Genomic DNA, 27,453 nt, shown 5'->3' with positions numbered 1-27,453 from the left:
TTAATCCTGTTACAAGCATCACTCAGAGTGTAGCATGAATTAACATTAATCATCTCTTCAATAGCACTAACTGCTACAGCAGTTGTAGCAACAAAAAAAAACAACCTGTCTGGACTTAACAAAATGACAAAATTGTTCAAACCTGCCATCAAATAAGAGTCTAGACTGATCTCACAGGCAGATATGAACAGCTCGATTCATCACATTAATATCATCAGTTCATCATATTAATTGTTTTTATTTTAATGAAAAATATCTCAAAACACTTTTATAACACTGGCTGATGAAATGTTTAAACTACCTCTTAGTTACCCAAGTGTTACTTTCTAGGCACTACCTTGGTTTGAGATTCTATATTTCAATTATAAATAGTATACCTTTGAGTTATTAAAGACTCAAGTCAGTAAAATTGAGGTTCTTCAAGTCTATTTATTTAGGGATCAACTATAGTCAAAGCAAAAATATTCCGAATTCCATACTGCTGATTTTCTTCTAACACTATGACAGCTAATCAGTCCTAAGCTAATTACAGATTTCAACCAAAACCCATGTTCATACACTCATCATCTGTAAGACAAACATGGTCTCTTGAGACCAAGAAGAAAATTCTAGTAGGAATCTGCTGAATCATTGCAGCTCTCTGAAACACATTCCATTTAGTGAACAGGTCTTCTGTTTTATTATTAGTTTTATTATTAGTTTATTTATTAGTGTCACTAATTTTCGTTAGTTAATAATGAACTATAGTCATATTTTAAGTGATGAAAAGTGCTAAACCAAAAGAAAAAAAATTAATATACATCTTTTGGAACAATGGGAAGAAAAAACCCCAAGCAAACACACTGAGAGCAGTTTTCCTCTCTTGTCAGGTTCTGCTTAAGATGACTGCACCAGCCCAAAACCTCAGCATTTCTTTATCCCTTTTCATAACACCCAGTAATCTGGCAGCTCTCAAAATGAGAACTTGCAAAACACACATTCAGATTCAAGGAGAAGGAAAATGAGACCTCACAACTGTTTCAGGCCAACTTATTGTATAAAATTAAGCAATCAAAATCAACTTTTCTGAGAATTAAGATCTTAAGGCTTCTGTTTATAGTGCCATGTTCAGACAGCTTCAGAGTAATATGACATATTTGCAAGACATTCCAGAATAGAATCTAAAATCAAGTCTCTAAAACCAAGACCAAGATTACATAAATCCATTTTAAGTGCCTGCAGTGAGACAGAGTAGACTAAGGAACCAATCTAATTAAATGGAGCTTTTTTTTCCTTACCGGAACTCAACCACATGGATATAGGAATGACAGTAAGACAGGGTAACAAGTTACCACACACCAGCTACACAACAGCTTTATAATGGTAACTTGCTGAGATGTAATAACTAGTAATCAATTAAATAATTCACCAAGAATTATATTAAATATTAGTTATGTGAAGAGGAAATGTCTTGTCTTGCTTTGCTTGACTTATCTTTTTTTTATTTCATGCTTCAACAATTTTGTTTAGTTCTGATTATTCAAATATATTAAACAGTTTTTTCTTCAAATTTTCTCTATAGTGCATGCAAATACAGCATAAGCATGCACAACAAACATTCTGTATGTCCAAAATCTCCCTGAGAGGCAGGGACATCTTAATATCATTCTGCATATAAGGAACAGACATTAAGGTATAGATTTTCACTTTCATTTCCATTTTTAAAGGTAGCCATGTCATATTAACAGTTTTGTGTAATGTAAGCATAAGCACATACACAAAGTGTATTGAACCATAACAGACATAAACATTTAATCAGTTTGCAAATACTAATAACAAGGTGAAAACTTAACCATGCTTTCCATTTGCTTTGAAGAGGGAGTAAATTATGACCAAGTAAAAAACAGAGACAGCCTATGCAGAAATATATGCAATAGCTATATAACACTAATATCTAAATATAAAGTAGTATTTTTACATTCTAAAGGTACAAATAGAGTAAACCCTATATCATTAAGCTCTTCAATAATAGAGAGAAAAAAATTTGGAGTTCTTAAAGATGTCCTTAGTAATAACTAGGGTGCCAAATACGAAAATGCTCTGGGCAGTTCTTTAAAAGGTTTATACCAGAAGTCACTACTGATGTAAATTTAAGGAGCTGTCTAATTTGGGATTTACCATGCCAGAAAATAATTACCATAAACCAATTTCCTAGCTGTAATTCAATAAAATACTGCTACCAAATGATAAGCCTTCATTACCTACCTGAGGCTTACAGGGCTCTCACTTGGGATTCTCTGGTGCTATGCAGTACATGAGCAAATCTGATACAGCTGGGACACGCATCAGACCTACTGTGCATAACACACACAGCAAGTGCAGTCTGTCCCAGGCAGACCATATAACCTAAGAGTAACAAGTTTAGTGTAGTCCAATCTGATTCTCTGAGCCTGGGGAGGTTTGTTTTGCCCAAGACCTGTAGGCATCAATAATCTCAGGCGAACAGCTGATTTCCTATAATGAAACTTCCAAATGACAAAAGGAAAGATGTTCAGATACCCTCAGATATATGGTAGCTAAACCTCTGCATCAATCAGTTCATATGTGAGAGACAGTGGAAAATAGTTTGCAAACACACTTTTGTAACGTAAGTTAAAAGGTTTTCTTATTCAGCTCTTCTGCTACTGATAACACAGCAGCAAGGTAAAATAATCTGGTTTAAGTCAGAGTTGACAAATCCAAAAAAGAAAACAGACCTGAAAATCTGCTGTGTTATATGAGTGACAGACAATCATTTCAGGTTAATTGCATGCTACTTTGGGGTTGTTTTAGTTTGTTCAGGATTTTATTGGGGGATGGGGTGGGGAAAGAAGGAGGGGTTGGTTGGTTGTTTTTTAATTTTTAGCGTACACTTTAAGGATAACACTTGCTTAAGTATGCAAATATATATAGCAAATAAAGCATACACAGTAATTTCCCAACAATTTATGCCCTACTATTCCCAGAAGCCTCTTTAGCTACTTTTTAAAATATATCATGTGGAACAAAAGTGGTTACCTAATGAAAGGAAAGCTAATGTCTTTATAAATAATTTGATGGGTGAAGGGATGGGTGTTAACATCTTTGAAATCAGTCTTAATGTCTCTACTGACTTTGGGCAGCAGGTCCATTACAGAGCCCTGGCAACTTGGCTCCTGAAACAACCAAGTGGGTCTGCACAAGCCTAAACTTCTGAACTTTGGGGTAAAATAGTAGGGTCAAGGATGGAATATGTGGTAGGCAGTTTGGGAAGGCTGTAACTATCAGTGGGGAAAGGAAGAGGCAACATACAGCTGTGAGTTTAGGATAAAAGGAGGCTCCACTGACTGAAACATTGAGAAAGAAAATGCCATGGGCGTGTGCCCCAGAGGATGCTCTCCCTTTATTTAAATGAAGTTGCAGGACTCCTCTGTCCTCTTTTTGGACATAAACCTCAGGTGTTTGTGGATTTTCCTGACACTAACTATTGGAGACTAAAGTAATTTTTGCCATCTGGAACTGGGTTAAGCACCCAAGTGATGAAGATGTTATGTTGACAATTTTCACCTTATTTGACCAGACAAATTAATCCTTTTCATACCAACACAGGAGATTAGTGCTTCAACAAAACCAATCAAATAGCAACAGGAGTAAAACTACCATCCCCAGCACAGAACCAGTGATTTTGAAAAGTCTAAAAAGCACTTACCACACCAATTCCTTCAAAAGCAAATACTGCCGTCCCAAAAAACAGTGGGTATTTCTTCCAGCCAACCACAGGAGGCAGTTTCCGAGGATCTGCTAGATCCTGAAGAGAACAAAGCAAAACAGTTCATTACCTCTTCCTACAATTTTGATTGACACATTGTTACACGGAAAAAAACTCAGTACACATTGACAGTGGTGTATACATTACTATTTACAATCCCTGGTTTTCCTCCCAAACTTAGTCCTTTATACACATTTATACCACCTTCCCACATAGAAACCTGCAGATTATTTATTCTAGGTTCTATCATTGTCACTAGAAATTTTCACATTTAAAGTATCACATTGGTGTGTATAAGGGAGCATCAATTAAAACAGAAGGGAAAGTGCTCATCTCAAGTCTTCTGCAAACTCCTTAGTGTACTGGTCTTTCTAACCTGCTTTCATACTGCACAGATACTCTTCATAACTGTGAGCGACACTAAAAGAACATCTCTTTAATACAAGACAAAGTTTGGCAGAATGATTAATTACTATCTTACCCAATTTTTTCTTTTCATAGCTTCTCCTGCCTCCTTGCCCAGCTTGTATCTCTCATTGCCTTTCTCCCCATCCTCCACTTCCCAATCATCAAAATACATATTTTTATTACCTTAAATTAAGGTGCCTCAAATACAAGATAATGCTGTCTTTCAGAAATTGTCAGTCAGTATATATCTATCAGAAACCAACTGCCACATTCAACAAACCTAACCTGCCATACTGAAAAAAACAGGCAATAAATTTTTTTATACTCACTCTAACAATATACTGGTAAATAATCACCAGGCTGACAGCCATGGACAGATTGGCAAGCAACGAAAGCAAGGACAAGCTCTTAAGGTCACGAATGAAGACTAGGAGGACCAGGAAAGGCAGGAAACACAGCATGTATATTCGTAAATCAGTATTCCTTTTCTCAGAGGAACTGCCAGTGGTACTAGCATTCATAGGAGCAATCTTACTTTCCAAGAATCCTTCATGGACCTTTATTAAAACAAAAAACAAAACAAACATGTTAAACAGTGGCAGCAGTGAGTATATGGTCACACTGCTGTTCTCCTATAGGGAAGTTTGTCTCTCTGCTTTACCTGGTGAGTGACAGGAATTTTGAGATCCCTGTACGTGTACTCTCAGTGCAGAGGGGAAGACAAGGCACTTCCAGCAAGTGTTTCATACTTAAAGCAAATTATTAAACTAGGGCTTGAAAGCACCATTATCCCATCACTGACTAAAGAGGAAATTCACACATGCAGTTTATAAGAAAGGGAGAGTTTGGTAAACTGGAAGCAAGCCAGACAGATCTGGGCCTAAATCTTAAAGAGTTTGAATTTTTCTAGGGAGTGTAAGGGGGTTAGAAAATAAAATGCTATTGCACCTGATTTCAGTGCCTAACAACCTTATGCCCTCACTATGCACATCATAGCAGCATACATACAAAATAAGGTTAGAATATGAACATGCCTGTCTTCCATTTAGTTCAAATGATTTTTTTTCACTCTTCACTTTTTTATTAATGAGCATTAACTCAACTTTAAAAACCATGATCTCAACAGAATTGAGAGTCCTGTATCTAATAAACTGATATAAACTAATGCCCATAAATTAAAAGTAGTACACAATGTGAAAGTGCATTAGGTTTCTGTGTACATAACATTACAATAGTTGCCTGTAGTGCAAATCAGAAGATTGAGTTTGAGACTATCCATGATTCTCCTTTGGGAAGAAGTCAGTGTGGCTGCAACTGCCAAAAATTTGTTTTGTGGAAATGTACGCAGCCATCTGTGCTGTGTGCACACCACAATCAAAATATCCAGAGCTGGTGGTTATTCTGCTCACTGCAAAATGATAACAATTCAATTCGTTTTAAATCTCATCATGCTGTCTCCCTTAGGTATCCTTTCCTTCTCTACCATTGCATTCACCATCTTACAAATTAGCCTATGACTGTACTTAATTTGCTCATGCAGCATAAAGTCTTTGGCTTGATGGCTACAAAAAAATACCTAAACAGTGAAAAAAAAATCCTTATAGCACAAACAAAAATGCTAAACTGACATATAACTGAAAAAACTCGCTTGATTTCCATTGTTTCAAACAATCCACAAGTTCAGGGAGAGAGAATTAACTTAAAACTATTCTGTCTGTAGCCAAAAGCACTGTACTTCCTTTTTTTTTTTTTTCCACAATGAAAAAGGGAAAGCTAAACGATACAGTTCTGCAACTGCATGCTTTCCAGAAATCTCACTTTATTTGAGAACACCACTGGTCATTACGGAAACACTGATGGTTTCTACCTTGCAAGAATCTCAAGTGTCACTTGCAAGATATTTAACATCTGTTAGTTTTCATAAAGATACTGTTTCTAGAAAGCTACAAAGAAGTTCTAATTACATTTAGAATCAAATTAACACAGTTACAATAACTCAATTTTGCCAAGTAGTAAGTCAAACACTTAACCAAATCACTTCCCTAATGCCACATGAAGTAAAGCTCTCTGTGGAAGCTTCCAGCTTTCCCACCATACTTAAAACAGAAATACAGAACAAGCACTTTAGGCCTTTCACTTTAACAGGTGGCATCTTGCTCTCTCATCATGTACAAATTCAGACTCGTGGTCACAGTTATACTGATAAGAATACACAGAAGGATGCAGTTTGTTCTCTTTTATGGACGTATATACCTTTAAATCAACTTTGTATCAAGAGAGCAGCTCTAACAACACCAGTCAGAGCAGTGCCACTTAGGGGCCTAGACAAGACCAGGAGAAAAAATCCTGCAAAGGTGGATTTTGAGATGTGTAAATAGGGATCCTATACATTAACTCAGAAGGGGCACTCCAGATAAGATTCAGCAAGGGTTCATCTTGTGGAAGAACTAAACAAACAGGCACAAGATACTGACAGGTAGAAGAAAGCTGAGTTGGAAAGTAAAATGCAGAAGTTGTAGAAAGTAAAGATCACTATTCTCCCTCTAAAAATGGAGCAACTGGCTGTGAGAGATCTGACAGCAGAACAGCAAAGGAAAACTCTAATGAAGATGAGATTATACCAACTTTTTCAGGTGACAGCTAACATCACCATGACTTTGAAAGTGTTTCCCTAAATTTTACTTTTAAAAATTAATCAGACAACACTTAAAACTGTTCCAAAAGTACCAAAATATAAAACAACAGGAAGAATCTGGGGTTTTTATACTTTTTCATGCGCTGTTTAGTTCTGTGCAGATTGACTGCTGATTGTGTCAGGATGGACTATGACACATTTTCTATCTAACCTAGTCTCAGATTTGTATTCTGGACAATAATTGTTTTCAACCCCCTGCTGCTCTCTGCTAGTGCACTACTGCATGTGGCAGTCATGCTGAGCCAAGAACAGCACACACTCTATGTAATTGTCTTTGTCCTGAAAGAAGTAACATGATCTGGTCTCAAACACTTCCCCAAACCACTTGAGGAAATATCATTATGGTTTTAGAAAGGAAGCACATAGCCACTGAAATCAGTAAGCATAATGATGTCCCCAGGCACAGGATTTCATCAGGAGTTACTTCAGTTACTCAAGCATTAATTTACGATACTGGTGTGATGTCTGAAACAGTTTTTTTCTCTCATTTACACAGCCTAAGCATAACATAACCTGCTTCAGCTGAATCCAGGAAGATCAAACACTTGTGCAAACCTAGATACCAAGTTCCTTCTCCACTCAGAAAACTAATGCACAAATAGAGACTGAAAAAAATTCAGTTGAACCAATGAACAATCTTCCTTCTTACAGGAACTATCTCAGAAGCAAGAAATAATTCCATTTCCTTAGTCTCTTCAACTGAGACTACTGTTTCCTTGCCTGTATCCCAACCCACACTCTGTCATGCAATTTTATGACCTTTGCAACATCTAGTGAGCTCAAAACAGCAGTCCTTGAACTCACTGGATCCTCCTAATTTCTTCCTTACTCAGCTCAGAGCAACAGCTAGTGCAATACACAAGGGCAGATCTGGGACAAAATCATTATGTTATCAGAGAGATAAACACTATATTATAAACCTGTAATTTTGCATGAACAGGCCAAATAAATGTATCACAGTTCATTTAGTTCTGGCACTTCATTACGACTTAATACTGTACTTTGCAACATTTTTAACACATCCAGTTTTATGACAAAGCACGATTTCCAAGTTTTGTGATGTTTTTGCCTTAAAAAATGTAAAATAAATCAGAATTCCACTACATAGTATGCTACTGATGGGTCATCTTCAAGGTGCTAAAGATCTAAAAAAATGCTCATGAAAAGCAAGAAGGTGCTTTCATTTCTTAGTTTTATCAGCAAACAATAAAAGAGGACACTTTTCCAGGGAACTCAGCAAATATGCATGAGAAAGCTGATGAATTTTCCTTCACTAAAAAGGGTGGTCAGGTATTGGAGGAAATTGTCCAGGAAAGTCTTGGGATCATCACCCTTTTAAGTGTTCAAGAAATGTGTGGATGTTGCACTTGGGAACATTGTTTATTAATGAACGTGGCAGTACTGGTTGATCTTGATAAGATTCTTTGCAAAACCAACCTTATCAATTCCATGACTCTATGAAATGCCAAGACTCTTGACATAGGATCTTCTGCTGTCAAAGCAGGAAATGCAAAACAACTACAGCAAGAAAGGAAACCATGTTCTTCTGAGCACAGGTTGTTTTTCCTTTTCCTGTGTGTTCCTTCCCTAGCTTTGCTGCAGTCACCTCAAGATTTGTGTTTCAGCTTTACTGTTCTTCTACAATCTGAAACACTTTCACCCATAAGCCTCTTATTACATCCTGACAGAGTTAACCAGACCTTTTGTTCCCAGTCTAAGTTTCTTCGGTGCTCCTGGAAAATATTCCTTAGGAAAAGCTTGGCTTGCTATTCAATATAACTGAATATATGATCTTGCAGCACAGTGTCTGGGAAATGCTAACGTAATGCAGAAAAATCTCAGCAAAAGTTTTCACCAGATTTGATGGGTTTAATTTGCACACACCAACACGTAAATATGATCAGCAAAGTACAGATTATAATGCAAATGTATTGGTCAATGTGTGCCAATTAGTAATTAGTAGTATTTTAACTGTGTTTTTCCTTTATCTTAGTTCTCTCCTTCCCCCCCCCCCCCCCCCCCCACTCCCTCTGTTCACCTTCCTCATCCTTTCACTACCCTAGATCATCAGATTTGGGCTATACCAATTTTTGTTCTTTGGTGCCCTCTACGGGACTGACTTCTGCAATAGAAAGTTGCCGGAAGAAATCGGACTTCTCCCTCACAGAAGAGCAAGCACAGGGCAGTCTAAATCAAGTACATTTGCAACTGGAACTTCTAAACTGCTAATAACTTTAATCCACCCATCCACAGGGTCCATGTTATAGATCTCTGCAGCTACTTCTTTTGCAGCAGTTGCCTTCCTGTAAGACCTTTCAATTTTTCCTCAACAAAGTTTCCTGAAAAGCATCTTAGGTTGTTTTATTTTTTTCCAAATCTACAAAAGCCCAGGTCAGCAAGTACTCAGTCTCATATTTTGTCTAAGGCCACAGCACCTACCTAACCAGTTGATCAGGTAAGTATTTGATAAGAAAGGCTTTAATTTAAACTTACATTACAAAGCATGCATTAAAGATCTCATTTCAGAAGGCCAGCAAAAGAACATCAGGTAGTATTTTTAGCTTTAACAACAGATTCTGACAGTAGGAGTGCAGTTTTAAAGGCTGGGATTATTCTTTTTTCCCCTCACAATATACAAATTACAGAGTATCCAACTTCCAAATACACAAATTTGCCTCATCATGACAGATCTTCATCCATAGAACTTGGAACACTTCTTAAACACAATATAAATACTCATCCACAATGGGATGAAAAAATCAAGTAACCTTCTATGTGCTAATTGTCCAAGGGGACACCCTTCTTTCTAAATTAAATTAAGGTAAGCTATGCCAAGACATCTGTTGCCTGCCTTATGGGTAGAGTAAAAATCCATACAGACAATTAATGCTCAGCAACCTTATTCCTCACTTAGCTACTCACAGGAACATACACAGAACCAGAGAGTCACAGAAACTTTTGGATTGGAAAAGACCCCCAAGACTCCAACCTTTGACCAGTCATCACCTTGTCAACTAGACCATGGCACTGTGTGCCACATCCAGATGCTTCCTGAACACCTCCAGGAAGAGTGACTTCACCACCTCCCCATGTAGTCTGTTCCAAGGCTTAACGACCCTTTCCATGAAGAAATGCTTTCTGATGCCCAACCTTAACCTGCCTTGGCACAACTTCAGGCCATGTCTTTTCATCCTGTCGTTGGCTGCCTGGGAGAAAACAACCCCCACCTGGCTGCACCCTCCTGTCAGGCAGTTGCAGCGAGTGAAATGGTCCCTCCTGAGCCTCCTTTTCTCCATATTTAACACCCCCAGCTCCCTCAGTCACTTCCCATATGACTTACTCTCTAGACTCTACCTCAGCTTCACTGCCCTTCTCTGGACTCACTCCAGCATCTCAATGTCTTTCTTAAAGTGAAGGGCCCAGACCTGGACACAGAACTCGAGGTGCTGCCTCACCAGTGCTTGTATGGATACAGGCCTAGATCCAGAGTTTGTCATTAAGCTTTATGACAACTGACTAACCATAGTCTCCTGAGCAGAAAACACAGCAGAGCACATTGGTAGAGTCCTGGAATTCCAAAAAGCCCATGGAAGAGAGAGCACCAAAAGCTCAACATGCCTGTGTTTGAGCACCCACCCTGTGCTGGCTGACCCTCCATGAACCACGTGCTCAGACACAAACTGCTGACTGCAACTGCCAAGTGTGCCCCAAGGAAGGACCGACATCCCCCAGGACCCCATCAACAGAATCCTCCTATGAGAAAGAGCTTAGAAGGACTGGAGAGCAAGAGATAAAGCAGGGGAATTTAAGCAGAAGAAGCTGTCACAAAAGTACTAGGCATGGTTTTGTTTGCTTTTGTCAGTGATGGATGCTGTAGGGAAGAAATTTGGGTTTTCTTGAAAGGTTTGGGGTTGCTTTAGATGTGTAAAGGCATTTACGGTTGTGGTGATCCATCTGCAATGTTTAGTTGACTTAAGCAACTTCAGGGATAAAACTTGAAAGGAAGAGATGTGACCAAACTCAAAGCATTCACAGAAAAGCAAAAACAATTTTAAGATTATATCATGTCTCCCTTCTATTAGATAAATGGGAGACAGGATAAAAATATTCAAAAATATAAAAGGTATCCACAAATAGAAAAGAGTAAATTACTTATGGCTAGAACATGAAATAAAGAACTTACAATATCAGTAAGAAATCTGAAGCTTCTACAAAGAAGCAGCTGTCTAACAGATAAAGAAAGCATTGGAACTGACTAGTGAGGAAGCTGTAGAAATGTCAATGTCAGGCATTTTTTGGAACAAAAATCAGGATTCATTTAGATACAGTGGATTCTGTGAATAGAAGGGACTAAACAAGAACCAAAAAAATAAATAAAAAAAAAAAAATCCAGTTACATGAAAAGGATAAAATATGCCCAGGAGTTTGGGGAGAAAAAAAGGAAGTCAGCAGAAAGCCTAGCAAAAAAAAAAAAAAAATAATTCTGGGACAACTGGCTCCTACACCATTTTATGCCTTATTTTCCATAATTTCCACAATTAATTTTTAAACTCAACAAACAAATCAGAAGGAAATATACACTTTATACACAGTGTAAATTCACAAGATCTGAATTTAGTTCACCTTGCCCGCTGCCCCTTTTAAACCAAAAGCTTTATAGGAAATAAAAGTGAGGGAAAATGAATCTAAACTCGTAACTACTTCCATATGGCAGCATTACTCACTTGTTTCACATTTTCTGCCAAGAACACAACATAAACGCCACAAAATCCCAGCTGTGTTATCACTAGGAAAAAGTCTACAATATACCTAAGGAAGAAAAAACAAACATACATTACACTTAAGATACAATTATCCCATTGCTACCTAATATGCAATTACTGCTCCTTTTTAGAGCAGTCAAAATGCTAGACTCAAATGCCACATTAATCTCTATGCCTGTGCAGCGCAGTACAGGTTCCTCCTATGGCAAAAGAGCATGGTGATCATTGAAATAACACTGTGGCTCAGACTGTTTTTGAAAAAAGTGATACACAATGGTGGCCTGAAGACAAACTGTAATGAAACTCTGCTAGAGTCCAGCACAGAGTAGGGATCTGCCCCAGAGAATGGATGTGCTGCAGCACAGAGTCTCCAGAGACCCAATTGCCCTTTTGAGGCTTGTAACTCTTTGGTGCAATAGAAAATTGTCATTATGTATCACAACAAACGAATTTTTCCTCTCATTGAGGTCTACTCTAGTCCTATGAAGTCATCACAACACATCTTAAAACACTACCTCACTAGCAAGATGCTGCATCCTTGAAAGTAACAGGAATATAAAAATTCTTCCACAAGTGAGGTAAAAACCACTTTAAATTAATGCTGAGCAACATGTCTGTTTCAGATTCACAATTTCATTACCATACAGTCATATCACAAATTCTACAAACAGCAGCAGATGGCAAAGAAAAAATACTGTGTTTTTTGTAAAAGAGGGATAAAATATTTAACAGATACAACAAGCCATTTATATCTTCATGTCCTTATTGTAAAAATAGTAAATATTTCTCTATTATTTGTATGTTATATTTAAACAGGAACCAAAGAATTGTTTCACTTCCCTTCAGAATACATACATTAAAGTTACATTTGCAGTGTTAACCTGCAATGCAGAAAAATGTTGAGAAAAGAGAATGAAAACTTAAACTACTTCACTGCATTAGACAACAAATGCATTTCCGGTTATAACACATCTCTTCCTATACTGCTAAACAGAATTCTTTTACCTCAGACCTCTTGTAGAGTAGTAGAACTGAAAACTGAAATGTTTAATACAGCCAGACATCCTCCCATCTCACCATTATCAGCTGACAGCAGGAAATTACACTGCATAAAAGCATTTTAAAGAAAGGTAAAATCTTAGTAAAATGGAATCTCCTAATCATTCCAAGTGCCACCATTAACTTTTAAAAATGAATTTACTCAATCAAATTCTAGTTCAACCTTACCGGCCCCAGGAAGCTCGTTTCTGAAGAGCAGCTAGGGGCCCTACCTCCATTGCACAGCTAACTGTATCACTATATCCCAAGGAGGACTTCTTCATCCTGAAATCAAAAAGTGAAGAAAAAACAGAGTTACCAGAAACTATGAGGACCTGGAACCCTACTCTGAAAATACTGTTGGTCTTCCATGATTATAACAAGTTGTCACCTGTGGCAACACTCTGCTACTGCTGAATTTCAGAGTTTGAGCTTCTTTACCCCAGGAAGTGCTATTTAGCACTTCACAAGCATTTGAAACACAGTGTTGTGTCACCCAGTTCAACAGTACTAAACGAGCTTCTTACAAAAGACGGGGGTTTTTTTGATAAACTACTCCAAAATCATATTCCTGTTGTATGAGTTTAACAAATTAATCTCAAATCTAAAAGTCACAAAGAACTTAAACAGAATTCAACTATTGCTGCACAAGCAGTTAATCACAATTGATTCAATGATCTTATTTCGGTCATCAACTTTAAAGACCATTCAAAACTGCTGAAGAAAAATTCAGGAATGACAAGGTCCATTCACAGTACAATATCATATTAATCTGGTAAAATAGATTTTCCAGCTACAGGGACATGAATAGTTTTGTGATTAAAAAGTTCATTGTACTTTCAAACATGAGACCCTCCCACTGCTTCTCTTTAACACTTGACAGTACAATAAAAATGTTTAATGAAAGTCACTATTAATCAAAATACTCTGTCAGTCAAATCTGAGTAACTGCTTCCCCACAGTACTGCACATCTCACTTGGAGGAATATTTAATATTTATCTGATCAGTAGCATCACTTTAACACATTCCTTCAGCACTACTACTTCAAAGGATTAAGTTGCCACAATTCAGAGACAAAGCTCACATATAATCATAGAAGACATTAACAGTATTTCTTAGTTTATCTTTTACTCCTATAAAGTACTTATAAACTAGGTATTCATTAATTATTTACATTTTTCAAAGCTATGTAGACTCAAAAGCTCTATGAATATAAAGAAGGACTGAAAGTAAGCAATTAGAACTGCAATGAGAAAGACCTGATTATTTGCCAGCAGGGAAGAAGGTACTGGGCAACACAAGTTAAGCCAACCTCATTTTGTGTATGAGCAGAGAACAAATGTGTCTTTTCAGTGTGTTGCACAAAGCATAGCTATCATTACTAGGTGCACACTAAGAATTTCAGAAGACTCTAAACTGACAGGAGAAACTGCTACAGCACCAGAATATTTTGTACACCAAAAATCACACACAGAAAAGAGGAATTAAAATAAAAAATACTTCAACTCAGCAACTGAATGAGTAGTTCCACATTTACCTCTGACACAGACAGTGGCTGCAACGTACCAAGATGTGCATACAGTGAACAGATATAACTCCTAAGAACACAAGGCTGATTGGTCCAACCTGGTACGGAAAAATAAAAAAGGAATGACACAGGAGATACAGAAATTTTCATGAAAATATGGTGGGGAAAAATCTTCACATTAAAAAAACTTCACATTGTAGCAATAAATACTTAAACTTTTCACCCAACAGCCGGGTACTGCTGCTGATGTTTCATATCATCCCTTAGTTTCAGTTCACTACTTAAGGCTATTCAGGGGTGATCAAGCCGTAAGTACCAAATGAGTACTTCACTCTTCTAACTGTTTCACTTGCCAAAAAAGTTTGTCAAGAAAGAAGACTGCATAGACTGCACAATTCAGTGGTTTGAATCACTTGATAGTGGCAATGACAGCAGAAGTTACAAGTTACAGATAACTATCAAATTCAATCATTTGTTTCAGAATAGAAGCTTGACCAGGAGTTTTCACAGAAGTAACTTGCCTTACCCACATGTAACTTTCACTCCCAAACTGAACAACCCCTACTATGGAATTACAGGAGTATTTAGTCGTAAGGTGAAAATTTCATTTTATTAAATTTCCCCTGCCCTAGGAAATGCAGGTTCATTTGTTACCAGGTATAAACAACCTGGGCTATACCCTATTTCTGCAGAAACACTGGATTGATTTAACAAGCTGACACTTCATCCTAATACATACAATCTGTCTCTAGAGAAGTCTGTACAAAGGTAAGACAACCCCATAGAAACAATTCCCATGAGACATCACAGAAGTCTGAGTAAATAATAGTATTTCCTTTTTTCTGGCAAACTTTTTGTTTGGGCCAGAAAAATACTTTGGCTAGGCAAAAATGCAACTCATGCAATGAAGTCTTCAGGGTGAAGTAGTAATTTTCTTTGAAACAATAAAATCTTAATCTTCACTACTGATTTCCCCAAACTAAAGAGTAGAAATGACACAACTCTATTAAGATGGCAGTGACAAATAAGAAGTATTGAGATTTTAATTTTTCATGACATATATCTGTAAATCTTTCTAGATAATTGTTCTAGTCTATAAAAAAAGAATTCTTACCACAATGCCAGCATTTTTTATTGCAAGCGGAAGACCGAGAAGCCCAGTTCCAATGTTTCCCTTGAGGAGGTGAGTCAGTGTTTGCATAAACCTGAGGATAAAATATCACATTAGAAATACATATACATGAGGTAGAGGGGAAAAAACAAAACCACACCCTTCGTCTATAAAAAAGTGATAAATTTCAAGTTACAATTTACAGCGGTCCAGCTATTTTAAAGGAAGTGCAGCACATTCAAATAATGTTTTTATTCATCCTTACATGTGAGCACCCTCAAATAGAACTCAAAAGTCTGATCTTCCGTTCTTTACTCCAGCTTGTGAAATGTTAATTTCACAGCAATTTCATAGTTCTTTTGCCTCAGACTCAAAATTACCAAGTTTCATCAATGTTATTTTAAAACTTACAACATTCAAAACAATCATCAGCTGCAAATCACAATTCTGTCAGCCAAAGCTTTATCCAAAGAAAAAAAGAAAAAAAAAACATTTACAGGCTTTTCTAGCTAAACTTTCAAAACAGGTTATATCCAGATTCTCTCTAAATCTTTTCCGAACAGTGCTTGTTGGACTTTGAGTAGCCTAATCACTTTACAAGTAGGAACCTTGAAATATTTTACAGCCAGTACATTGTTACCTTCAAAAGAAATGAGAACCTACTTCAAAATGGACTGCTTTGGGGAGAATTATGCAAAGTCCTTATGTAAAACCATAAAACTGTTCCGTAGGTGCAAGAAGACCCCTTCAGAATTCAGAAAACTGCTCATAAGAAACAAGTCAGAGGAAAGAAATTTGTGCAAGCTGATATTTAAGATTACCACATACGTAATGCCTTCTTCATTATCAAGCTGGTAGTGCGTCTTAACTGGCAGGAAAGCATTTTCATGCTCTTCATCTGAGATGCCATCTGAGTCTTCTTCATCAATTAAAGGCTTCATTACTTCCATGCCTGTACAACACAGTTAACACTACATTAGCATTAGAAACAAGCTTACAGTTCAGAAGTAAAACATGATTCAAACTTCCCACGCCATGGGGTATTAAAATGTTCCTAACTATAAAGATGATTTAAGCAGATATATAGAGCACAAGTTTGCATAGGATATTCTCTCTCTTTAAAGTGGCATGCTATCTCATTATTATTATTATTATTATTATTATTATTATTATTACTACCAAACACTACAGTTTTTCATTGAGAAAAGCAACTATCATGAAAATGTCACTGGTTTAAATCACTTTGCAAGCTAATGCAACATGAAGCAAAACAGAAAAGTCATCTATCATTACAAAAGCGTGAGATTCATCTTAACCACTGGTAGCTCTTTCAGAATTTAACACTAGGTCTGCACTCAGAGAGGTAAGACATATATCACAGAAAGCATCTCCATTCATTGAGGAAAGAACCAAAATACAGGAATCAGGTTGCACGCTTTGAAAGCTGCAATTTTGTGCACCTTTTAAAGCAGCATAAAATTCTAGCTAAATAACAGCACCAAGTAAGAGCAAGCAGTCAGTAGTGAACAAAATTGCCTTTCAGGCAAAACTAACAGCTTATGCCAGTTTAATGTTGAGGAAATTATAACCATTTTAAATTACTACAGTTAAGCAAAGCAAATCCTGCCAAGAGCAAAAAGATTATTTACCCTACACTCGCCTACTACAGCATCCATTCAGAAAATATGTTGAATAAGTCTCAAGTTCCGTAACTTTCACCAAACAAAAAGAGAAATCCTTGAACATCCCTGTGATGTTATCATTTTATATTAAAAAAAAAAAAAAAAAAAACAAATCCAAAATAAACCACACCACATTTATATTTACATTACAACACAGCCATTGTGTGTCAGGTTTTAGTAGTGATGGGGCTACAGGAGTGGCTTCAGTGAGAAGCTGCTGTAAGATTCCCCAATGTTAACAGAGCCAATGCCAGTAGCTTCCAGGACAGATCTGCTGCAGGACAAGTCCAAGTCCATCAGGGATGGTGGCAGCACCTCTGCAAAAACATAGTTAAAAAGGGAAAAAACACCTGCTGAGCAACTACAGCTGGAGAGTGGGTTGAGAACACATGAGAGGAACAGCCCTGCAGACCCCAAGGTCATTGCAGAAGGAGGGCAGGAGGTGCTCCAGGCACCAGAGCAGAGATTCCCCTGCAGCCCCTGGTGCAGCCCATGGTGAGGCAGCTGTGCCCCTGCAGCCCATGGTGGAGCAGATATCCACCTGCAGCCCCAGGAGGATCCCACAGTGGAGCAGGTGGATGCTCAAAGAAGGTTGTGACCTCAAGGGGAGCCCACTGGAGTGAAGCAGACTTCCTGGCAGTGGACCTGTAACCCCACGGAGAGAAGAGTCTAAGTTTGGAGCAGGTTTGCTGGTGTATTTGTGACCCCATTGCGACCCACACTGGATCTATTTCTGGAAGACTATCCCATGGGAGGAGAACGTGGGAGTACTCCCACTGAGGAGAAAGGAGTAGAAGAAACAACGTGTTGAACTGACCACAGTCCCCATTCCCCACTTCCCTGCACCACTGGTGGGGAGGAAGTAGAGAAATTAGGAGTGAAGTTGAACCTGGGAAGAATGGAGAGATAGGTAGAAGGTTTTTTTAGATTTATTCTTATTTCTCATTACCCTGCTCTGATTTGACTGATAAGAAATTCAGTTAATTTACCCAAGTAGAGTCTGTTTTGCCCATGACTGTAATTGGCAAGTGATCTCTTCCTGTCCTTTTCTCAACCCACACACAAACATTTTATTATATTTTCTCCAGCTAAGGAGGGGAGTGATAGAACAGCTTTTGTGGACACCCAGAATCCAGCCAGGGTCAACCCGCCACAGCCATTAAACAAATCATTAAGGTTTTCATGAAGCCTTGGAGATGTCTAACCCACCAACAGGGCACTGAAGCCAATGCTAAACAACTAAAAAAGAACTGTAGAACAAGTGTAAAAATCCCACAAAGCAGAAGGCAACTTGTCCAAATCATTAAAATTAAATTATATAGCTCAAACTCTCCTGAAAACACCAAAGGGTTGTCAAAATTTCATGTCTGAAAATTTGAAAGCCAGTAACAAAAGCTCTTGACAGAACCAAAGATGCCCAGTCCAGAGCAAAAATCAGAGGTCAGAGACTCAACCAGAAAGTACACTGTAAAGCATATTTATACTGAGTGATAATGTAATTATACAAGTCATGACGGACTTCACCAGATTTTTGTATAAGGCACATAGTCTATGAATTGATCAAAAGAAGGATCACCAAGTTCCTTCCCTCTGCTCCCACAGCATTGTGCTGACTATTTCTTGAGAATGCCACGACCATATTCCCCCTCAGCTCTGAGCCCCTGCTGGGCTTATTTGATGCTCACAAAGACCTGCATACTCTAGTTCTGGAGTAAAAGTTTGCCTCCTCAGGGATCAGAAGGAGCAGGAAGTTACACCCAGTTAGCAATTGATTAGGCTGATTTTCATTCTTTAAAGTATTGATTCTAAACTAACAATCTGAAGGAACAAGCCAAACCACAAACGTGCAAGTGTATGATCATGTGGAATTCAACAACATAGAAATTAAATAATAATTTAATTAATTTTCCAGTTTCGTCTCCATCACCTTTTGTAGGATGCTCTTCATAATGCCAAACAATAATGACAACATGCAGCAAGTAAGGCTCTTATTTAGCAGTAGCAGGGGACCAGCATAACCCATAGGACCAATAGCTTTGGTAAGTATCAGCAACAGCTCAATCAAGGGAGAAAAGTAAAATTTTCTTCTTTCATTACAACCTGAGACTGGATCGTTTGGTATATATACACACATCTATACTGTTTACCATGCAGCCAGATGACATACAGAAGACTCTGAACTTTAGTTAGACATCCCATTTTACTTTCTCTCCCAACTTCCTGACCCATCTTCTGATCACAAAGGTAGTCCTTTAAGAATAGATTGAGAGATACTCAATCATTCACCTCATCTTTCAAGCAATAAAAATTTTCCTAACACAAGCTACTTTTCTTCTGAGAAGTCATATCCCCATGCTTAAAGCCATCTAGTCATCTCAGGGTTATTGTTATCACTGTCCCACTGCTCCATTCACCCACTTTCTCATAAATGGCTTGAATTAGACACAAGAATATCCATTGCCAATATGCACACTAAGGCAGGGAGTTTCCTGTTTCTATTCTAATGCAATAATGCATTTGAGAATAAATTCTATTAGAAGTTTTAAAACACGGGCTACAGCAATATCATCAACTCACACTGTCATAACTATACAGGTTATGACTTACTACAGGTTCCTCTGAAATACCGCATTATATAAAACATTCCAACAATGCTATCTGGTCTCTATCCTAGGCATAAAAACACTCTTAAATTGCTTCTTTTCCTCATCATTCCTCCTTCATCCCATGACAGCTGTACAGTTTTGGCCTAAACATGTGAACCTATAAACAGTAGTGGTACTGAGATATTAATGGGAGGTTTGGACCATGCATCTTTCTAAGCATTGAAAGCAGGTTTTCATTTGATAAGAGAGCTCTACTGCTGGAATACTGTGGCTGAGTCCCAGAGTCCATACCCAAAGTGACATCCAGGTTTGTGTAACATCCACATTTAATGGCTCCAAATTTGTAGTCTAGAGCACATGAGACAAAAAAGATTGAGCTTTGCATACTTGGATCTAGCTTGAAATTAATTATTCTGGAACATTCACAGTCACTGCCAGAAAACTGGCATTGAATACCCAGATTTACTTTGATTCCTTCCTACAAAGGTCCTGTATGTGCAATTCAAATACAATCTCAAACTGCAGCACAAGAACAGTGTATGCATGTCATACCTGAATCAGAGATGAAGATGTCTGGCTGTTCTCACAAAGCACATGGTGCAGAGCACACCTCAGCCAACATTAGGTCCCACCAAAAAGCCAACATTTAGCTCCACCAAACTGTCTTGGCTGCATCCAAACATACTATGAATAATCCAACCCAGTGCTCAGCCATGAAACTCACTGAAAATTTTGCATTATCATTATTCAGCACAACTAAAAATAAGGAAATCCATTTCTGCACACCCTTTTGTTTTCACTTAGACAAAGCACCAGCCAATTTTCAGCCCTGTCATTCCATCACCCAAGATGAATTTCTTTTCTCCTTTTTCCACCACAAAAATCTTTTCAGATCAAATGCTGTCCTCTGATTGTCTTTAATAGTTAATTAAACTGACATTGTTTCTGCTTTCTTCTGTGAACACCCATGCAAGTAGGGTGCTAGAAAGCTCTGCAAGTACTGCTGCTATCAACCAAGGCAACACAAAGTACATTTCAACTTCTCCAAGCATTATCACTGCAATGTTGAAACTAATTCCTTAGCCACAGGAGAGATAAATCTCTGATTCATTACAGCTACACATCACACTATAATCATGCATAAATGTCAACACTGTATCCTCAAAGACCCAAATTTCAATCACTAATCAGCCGTTACACAGTGAGATTAAATCCGTAGTGTTGAAATTGTTATGACTACTATTTCCAATTTTGTATCTTCACATGCACTTTTCTATTCCCTCAAATTTGCCAGCATCTTGCCGACACTTATGGACATACCGCTGAAGAAACTTTTGAACTGTTATTAAATTTTACTTAATTCCCAAGCTTTTCAAGCACACTGAAGAAATCAGCTGGTTCAAAAGTTCAACAAAGAAATTAATTTTCACCAAGAACTTTAGTCAATTCTTCTATATTGCTCAAGCAATTAACACTTCGAAATTAAACTGAATCACAGGAGATAAAACTGATCTCCATTATTTTTATTTTATGGAAGAAACATTCACAAAAAAATGAAGCAGTTTGCCACAGGCATAGCAACCTAAAGGAGATATTAAAAATAAAAGCCAAGTACAGTCTTCTAATGTTCCTTTGGAGGAGGTCATGCCCCAGACAAATTCATGTCTACAACCCCTTTTCCAAATCCAATTTAACAATATGGTCTAGTTTTTATTTGCTTGGATTTTTTCCTTTCAGGTTTTTGAAGTCAGTGTCAGCAAATGGAAAGAAGTGGATTTGACATAAAAGCATATAATGATTTGGGGGATAGGATACAGCATACCATTGCTTGCATCAGCTGCCTTTACTCATTTATGGGAGCAGGAACATGCAGGCCTTTTTGGAGCACCACTACACACGTATATTAAGTGTTCAGCAAAAAGCAGTAGGCAAAGGAGGTCTTGTACATACTTTACTGCTCAGTCAGCTTCTACACAAGAACATGCCCACAGGGCCAGAAACGCTGTCCAAGATTCACAAACTGTGAACTGTGTTTATTAAATAGAGAGTGACCCAGTGCCTCTGTAATTGGGATAAAGATTCAATTTAGCAAGCAGCTGTTTTGACAGCTCCACAAAAGACAAAAACAGCACCACATTATCATTACATTAGCCTAAAATGCAGGTTTATGCTAATATTTTCCCACAGGCCATGGAAAGTTATATTCATGATAATGGGGGCATACCAGAGCTTCTGTCACCAACCAGGGCTGGCTGCTCTTATGGGACAAAGTTAGTGACTGAATGTATGAACAAGCAGACACATTCAAGGAGTTTTCACTGCAGTGTTAAAACAGAAGAAACATTCATATCTGGCAGCAACCACAACAGGAGAGGCTCAGTGTTCCCAGCAACTGCATTCAGTTCACAGATGATCAGTGTATTACCTCTGTGCTGCAGAGAGGCTTTTCAATTCAGCATTCAGAACCAGGGCTCTCAAGACAAATTTAATTACAAAGACAACATTGTCACTAATTATTTTCAAAGTCATGCTCAGTTACTCCCTCAACCACAGAAGGAAATACCTGTTTAGATACTTAGGTACTTTAGTTTACAATTAACCTTCCCAGCACTTCTCCAGAAGACATCTAACTACAGTACAGCTTTGTCCACAAAGCACACATGATCGGCTAGGTTACTCAGTCACATGCTTCCACCACCTCTAAGAAATTACAGAGCAAGACAAAGTGACTGTGAATGGTATTGCTAGAGGCATGCTGGCCCAGATGGATAAACCTTTGCAAGTTTTCCTAGCTGAAGGGGGAAATAACAGATAACCCCATTAAACCATAAACAAGCCAGCTCCCTTTTTATTTTCCACTACAGCTACTCCTGTTGAATAGGCATAAAATAAACAAACAAACAAAACGCTCGAAATAAAATATATTATCCAGTTTGAAAATTAAAAAGGAAAATCTCCTCTGGTTTAAAAATTCCTGTTAAATACTAATAATTACATTTTCCAAAATAGTCAAAGTGAGCAGTAGCTTTTGTTGCGTTTATTTGTCAAGAACTCCAGGCTATGCTTTGTGCAGTTATTTGAATCTCCTCTTATTTCTCTTTGGAAAATAAATATCAGGTAATTTATTCCTCTCCATTACAGGCTGTAACTTAATAAAGTAGATTTATTCAGCTTTGTGGTAGACTGAATTAATCTTGAGAACGATTATTTCTAAGCAAATGTTGAAAGTCCATAATGCCCCTCAATAAGCAGGACAAGCTGTTTGCTTTTTCATCATAACTGCCGAATCCAGAAGGCTCATAAAACGGGACACTTGAGTTATTAAACCAAAGTGCACACAGGTCTGCATAGCCATTACACACTTTCAGAGGAGAAATTCTACCCCAACCCACAATGGATTACTTATTTAGACAGACACTAGTAGTCTTAAATACTATCCCGTCTAGACCAAGCCACATATTTCTACAATTAACACACTCTTAAGTGACAACGCATAGGCAAGACTTCAGTTTTATTAAGTATTCAATAGCACTGAACCATGCAAGAGATTTTGGAATTCTTATCAGGAACTGCATTTTTACACAAGTTAATCCCATAGGCAATTCCGTTTCTATGGGTTCGGACAGAAAAGCTGTCTGATGTGTAAAGTTCTGGGAGGAAAAAAAGCTCTAAAATTTCTTTCAGCAGCCTTTTCTCCAAAGTGACAATCGCACAATAAAATCTGAAGCATGTCTTCCAAGTTCTATCATTGCCACTGGACCAGCCAAAATCTGCAAATTACAGTGGAACTGTAATCCTCAGATTTCCAGCAGGAGAAACAAGGATAACTGGGGGACTGGAGCATCTTTCTTACGAAGAAAGGCTGAGGGAGTTGGGCCTGTTCAGCCTCAAGAACAGGCAGCTGAGAGGGGACCTCATCAATATATGTAAGTATTTAAAGGGAGGTGCCAAGAGGATGTAGCCAGGCTCTTCTCAGTGCTGCCAACACTAGGGCACGAGGCAATGGGCAGAAACTGATGCGCAGGAAGTTCCACCTGACCACGAGGAAGAGCTTCTTTACAGTGTGGGTGACCAAGCACTGGAACAGGTAACCCAGAGGAGGCTGTGGATTGTTGTGCTCTGGAAATATTCAAAAACCATTTTGATGCAATCCTGTGCCATGAGCTCTAGAAGGGCCCTGCTTCTGCAAGGAGCTTGGACCACATGAACCCACTGCGGTCCCTTCCAACCTGACCCATTCTGTGATTCTCTAAACACAGCTCTGAAATGAGATTTCCCATGGGTCCAGCCCAGCCCCAACTACACTTTATAACTAAACCTGCTACGTGCTAACTCGTCCATGCATGGGCAGAAAAACTAAGAGATGAACATCTACGTGCCGTCCACCAATTAGATTTACAGGTGGAAAGACTTATGTACAGAAAATGCAATAAATAAATTACCGCTAATATATAAACACACACACGCCCCGGGAAACCCTAACCCAGTCTTCCAAGGCAGATAACTGCATCGCCTAACGACGCAAAGAGAACCATTTCCATTAACTTCTGTGGAGGCCGTGACTTCACCACGAAGCCGAGCGCCAGCCGGGTGCGACTGACGCCTCGGGGGAGCGGCCCCTGCCGCTCTGCAGAGCCCCCGGCTGCGCTGCCCTCGGCTCGCCCGGCCCCGCTGCCGCCGATCTGGGCCCGGCAACTCAGCCCTGGCCGCCGCCTCCGCGGCCCCGGCTCGGCGGAGACACCGCAGCGCAGCGCCCACCCCCACGCCAGGTGGGATGGTTCATCCCGCCCGCCTCGGTGCGTCGAGCGCCGCAGCGCATCCCCTGTGGGCCGAACCATGTCTCCAGAAGCGGAGGGGGGATAAGGGCTGGGCAGCCAGTCCCGGCGCTCACGCCCCCTCCTCTCCGCCCCGCAGCCAGCCGCCATCCCGCCGCCCCTCAGCCGCTCCCGCCGCCATCGGGCGGCACGGCTCGGGTCGCCTCACCCAGCTCCTCCCTGCCCGCGCCGGCCATCGCCCCGGCGGTCTGCGCTCGCCCTTCCGCCGATGTGGAGCCGGCCGGCGCGGCGCATGCGCCCGGCGGGAGCGAACCGCAGAGCGCGGCGGGCAGGCGGGCCCTGCGCGGGCTGAGGGAGGCGGCGCCCGCTCCTGGTGCGGGTCCGGCGCCTTCCGCTGCCACCTGGCCCGGCAGCAGCCCCGCGGCAGCGCCCGCCCATAGAATCGTGGAGTACCGCAACTCGGAAGGGACCCATAAAGGATTTGCAACGCCCTGCTGCACGTAGGACCGCCTAAAACCAAACCATGTGACTAAGAGCACTGTCCAGACACTCCTTGAACCGCGACATAGTTTTCATCCTTAGCGATGCTCCTTGGTTTTGCTGCGGCCCCAGCTGTGGTGGCCCTCGGCAGGGCAGGGGAGCCCGGCTTTGGATGGGGCACTGCAAGCTTTGAGCCATAAGTAATCGGCAAAGATTGCAAACAAGGCTGAGTGTGAAGAGTTAGCAGAGCTTTATAGCTTGAACTCTTGATGATTAACCACTAACCTCACACCCCAACTTAACCTAACTTAATGCTGGTTGCTCCCAGAATAACGTGCCAGTTATTTCTTCAGCAGGACTACCTATATCTATAGCTGATTTGACTTAAGTAATAAAGTTTCCAGCAGCTGCTTTCCTAAAACAACTTCTTTCCTTTTTTTTTTTTAATGGAGAATATAGGATGAAGTAATTTGATTTTTTTTCCGCACAAGAGAAATGCAATCTTCTGAAGCTTCAGAGATATATCAATAATTAGTTTATCTACGATGAAGAATTTCCAGTGGGGAAAGCATCCATTTTCAATTGTCAAATTTATTTGTATTCTAAATACTCCTCCAAACTTTCATTTATTTATTTAGAAATTTATCTAAGAAAAGGATTCTCAGTGGGCAATCCGTGACTGCAGGTTATTGATTTAAGGAACTGACTCACTAATTACAATATTTGTGTCAAGAACTTATACAGTATTCTACTTTGTTTCTAACAATGCCAAACTTTGTTCAAGAAAATATATAAGTAACTGATCTGCAAAAGGCATATTGAGTTAAGAGTGTTCATTCCTTCTACCTTGTCACTGCATCTCAAGACTTGACTCAGTAAATCCTGCACAGACATTTAAGAAACATTAAGGACATGATACATCTTTATTTCACATCCTACTCAATGGAAAACTCTTTGTTTATACTATGTTGTGGGTACTTGCCACTACTTGCATAAAAATTCTTTCTTCTGGGAGCAGGTTTGTTATTTAGAGAGATTTTTCTAATATGCTCCAAAAATTTTATCTAGCATGTGACTAACCAGTGGTGACCAATGAATATTCAAAAACAGATGGGAAGTACTATAATGTGACAGAAATTAATGATTTTGTAAGCTGCATTTTGCTTCTCTTTGGTAAGAATAGAAGGATTTGCTTTAATGTGCACATCTGGTTAAATTCTAGACATCCATCCATCGAAGCAAAATTACTTCATGATGAGAATATTGCAGACACCAAATGCTTACTGTAGGCTTCATTTTCTGAATAGCATATACAGCTTCTCTCTTAGAAATCATTAATTCAGCTCATGTTGTTTCTGTTGGTTCAGAACAAGGCCAGATGGAGTACAATACCCAGCTTCTTCTATTTTTAATTTTTTTAAATTAAAAACTAACTCTGAAATCTTTAAAAGCCATTTTCAGTAAGTTTTGTTTTCTTTTTGTCTGCTTAAATCCACCTTGTTAGAATAGATGCTCTGCTAGGTCTATCTGAACACAAATTATACTCTGGCTACATTTCCATAATTTTTTAGGGGGAAAAAAAAATGCAAGAACCAATTAAATATACAGAAATATTGTTTCAATTCACAATCTGTCCACACAGATGCTGGCTGGCTTTAGCTTTGGGGCTGCCCAAGCCTTGAGGGACTTCCATTTCTTCATGGAATCTTCTGTTTGTGATGCTGTACATTTGGCTTCCAGACCATCCAGTGGGAGTGAGTCTCATAACTTACTTATGCATTGTACAGAAAATGTGCTGTTTAAGCCTGCTACCTGATATTCATCTGATAGCCTCTAGTCTTGCAATATAAAAATAATTATTGCATTTACCTTCTCTAAGTCATTCTTGACAGATCACTGCCATACTCTCTCTCCTGTCTCTTTTCCAGGCTGAAAAGTCCTAATCTATTTAATCTCCCTTCATAGAGGATCCGTCCTTCCATTTTTTAATATTTTCTGTTCCTTTCTTCTATGAGTTCTAGATCTCTCATATTCAACTGCAGTTGAGGACACCAGAATTGCAGCCATACAAAGCCACTAAAACTCTTCTGCCTACATCTGAGGGGTTTTCACTCCTGCTTTTTGTAACAATTTGTATTCTAAATTTTACTCAGATACTACTTTGCAAGGTGATTACTTTGCATGGTGTTTTAATGAGCCATTGGTAGGCCTCAATTATGTTGCCATCCGTCTGTAACAGACTATAATTCTATCTGATTGGAAAATGATTGACATTTCTCTAAGATTTATATCATGGGTTTATATATAAAAGCACATTTCAAAATCACCTTGAATATCAATATGGCATCTACATTTCATGAGATCCTGGATAGCAAATTGCTCCCCTGTGTATCAAAAAGTAATAACTCCTGTTAATCCACCATGAACAGCATGGGGTCAAACTGAAAGAGAGGTGTGTATGCTAGACATACAGAAGAAATTCTTTACTGGAATGGTGATAAAGCACTGCTCAGAGAAATCGTGGATGCCCCATCCTTGGAAGTGCTCAGGGAGAGGTGAGATGGGGTTTTGAGCAATCTGGTCCAATGAATGACTTCCTG

The 27,453-nt window shown here is 39.0% G+C and overlaps 1 protein-coding gene across 4 annotated transcripts in view; it reads right to left on the bottom strand.

Annotated features, from left to right (window-relative positions):
• Positions 1 to 24,668, bottom strand: part of SLC36A4 (solute carrier family 36 member 4) — an 86,658-nt gene extending 61,990 nt beyond the window's left edge. Inside the window, exons 1-9 of one of the 4 annotated variants that reach the window (XM_058829399.1) lie at positions 24,582 to 24,656; positions 17,138 to 17,309; positions 16,139 to 16,262; positions 15,314 to 15,404; positions 14,209 to 14,297; positions 12,860 to 12,955; positions 11,594 to 11,678; positions 4,504 to 4,731; positions 3,707 to 3,805 (exon numbers count right to left, since the gene is read on the bottom strand). In XM_058829399.1, coding sequence (XP_058685382.1) covers positions 3,707 to 3,805; positions 4,504 to 4,731; positions 11,594 to 11,678; positions 12,860 to 12,955; positions 14,209 to 14,297; positions 15,314 to 15,404; positions 16,139 to 16,260 — 810 coding nt within the window. In that variant the 5' untranslated portion in view covers positions 16,261 to 16,262; positions 17,138 to 17,309; positions 24,582 to 24,656. Of the gene's footprint in view, positions 1 to 3,706; positions 3,806 to 4,503; positions 4,732 to 11,593; positions 11,679 to 12,859; positions 12,956 to 14,208; positions 14,298 to 15,313; positions 15,405 to 16,138; positions 16,263 to 17,137; positions 17,310 to 24,581 lie in introns of those variants that run through there. The other 3 variants (XM_058829401.1, XM_058829400.1, XM_058829402.1) reach the window with 3 other exon arrangements.
• Positions 24,669 to 27,453: the final 2,785 nt, after the last annotated feature.

Source organism: Poecile atricapillus, chromosome 1 (genome assembly GCF_030490865.1).
Source record: "Poecile atricapillus isolate bPoeAtr1 chromosome 1, bPoeAtr1.hap1, whole genome shotgun sequence".
In the NCBI taxonomy this organism is placed as follows: Eukaryota; Metazoa; Chordata; class Aves; order Passeriformes; family Paridae; genus Poecile; species Poecile atricapillus.
This window is presented reverse-complemented; position numbering and strand designations above follow the sequence as displayed.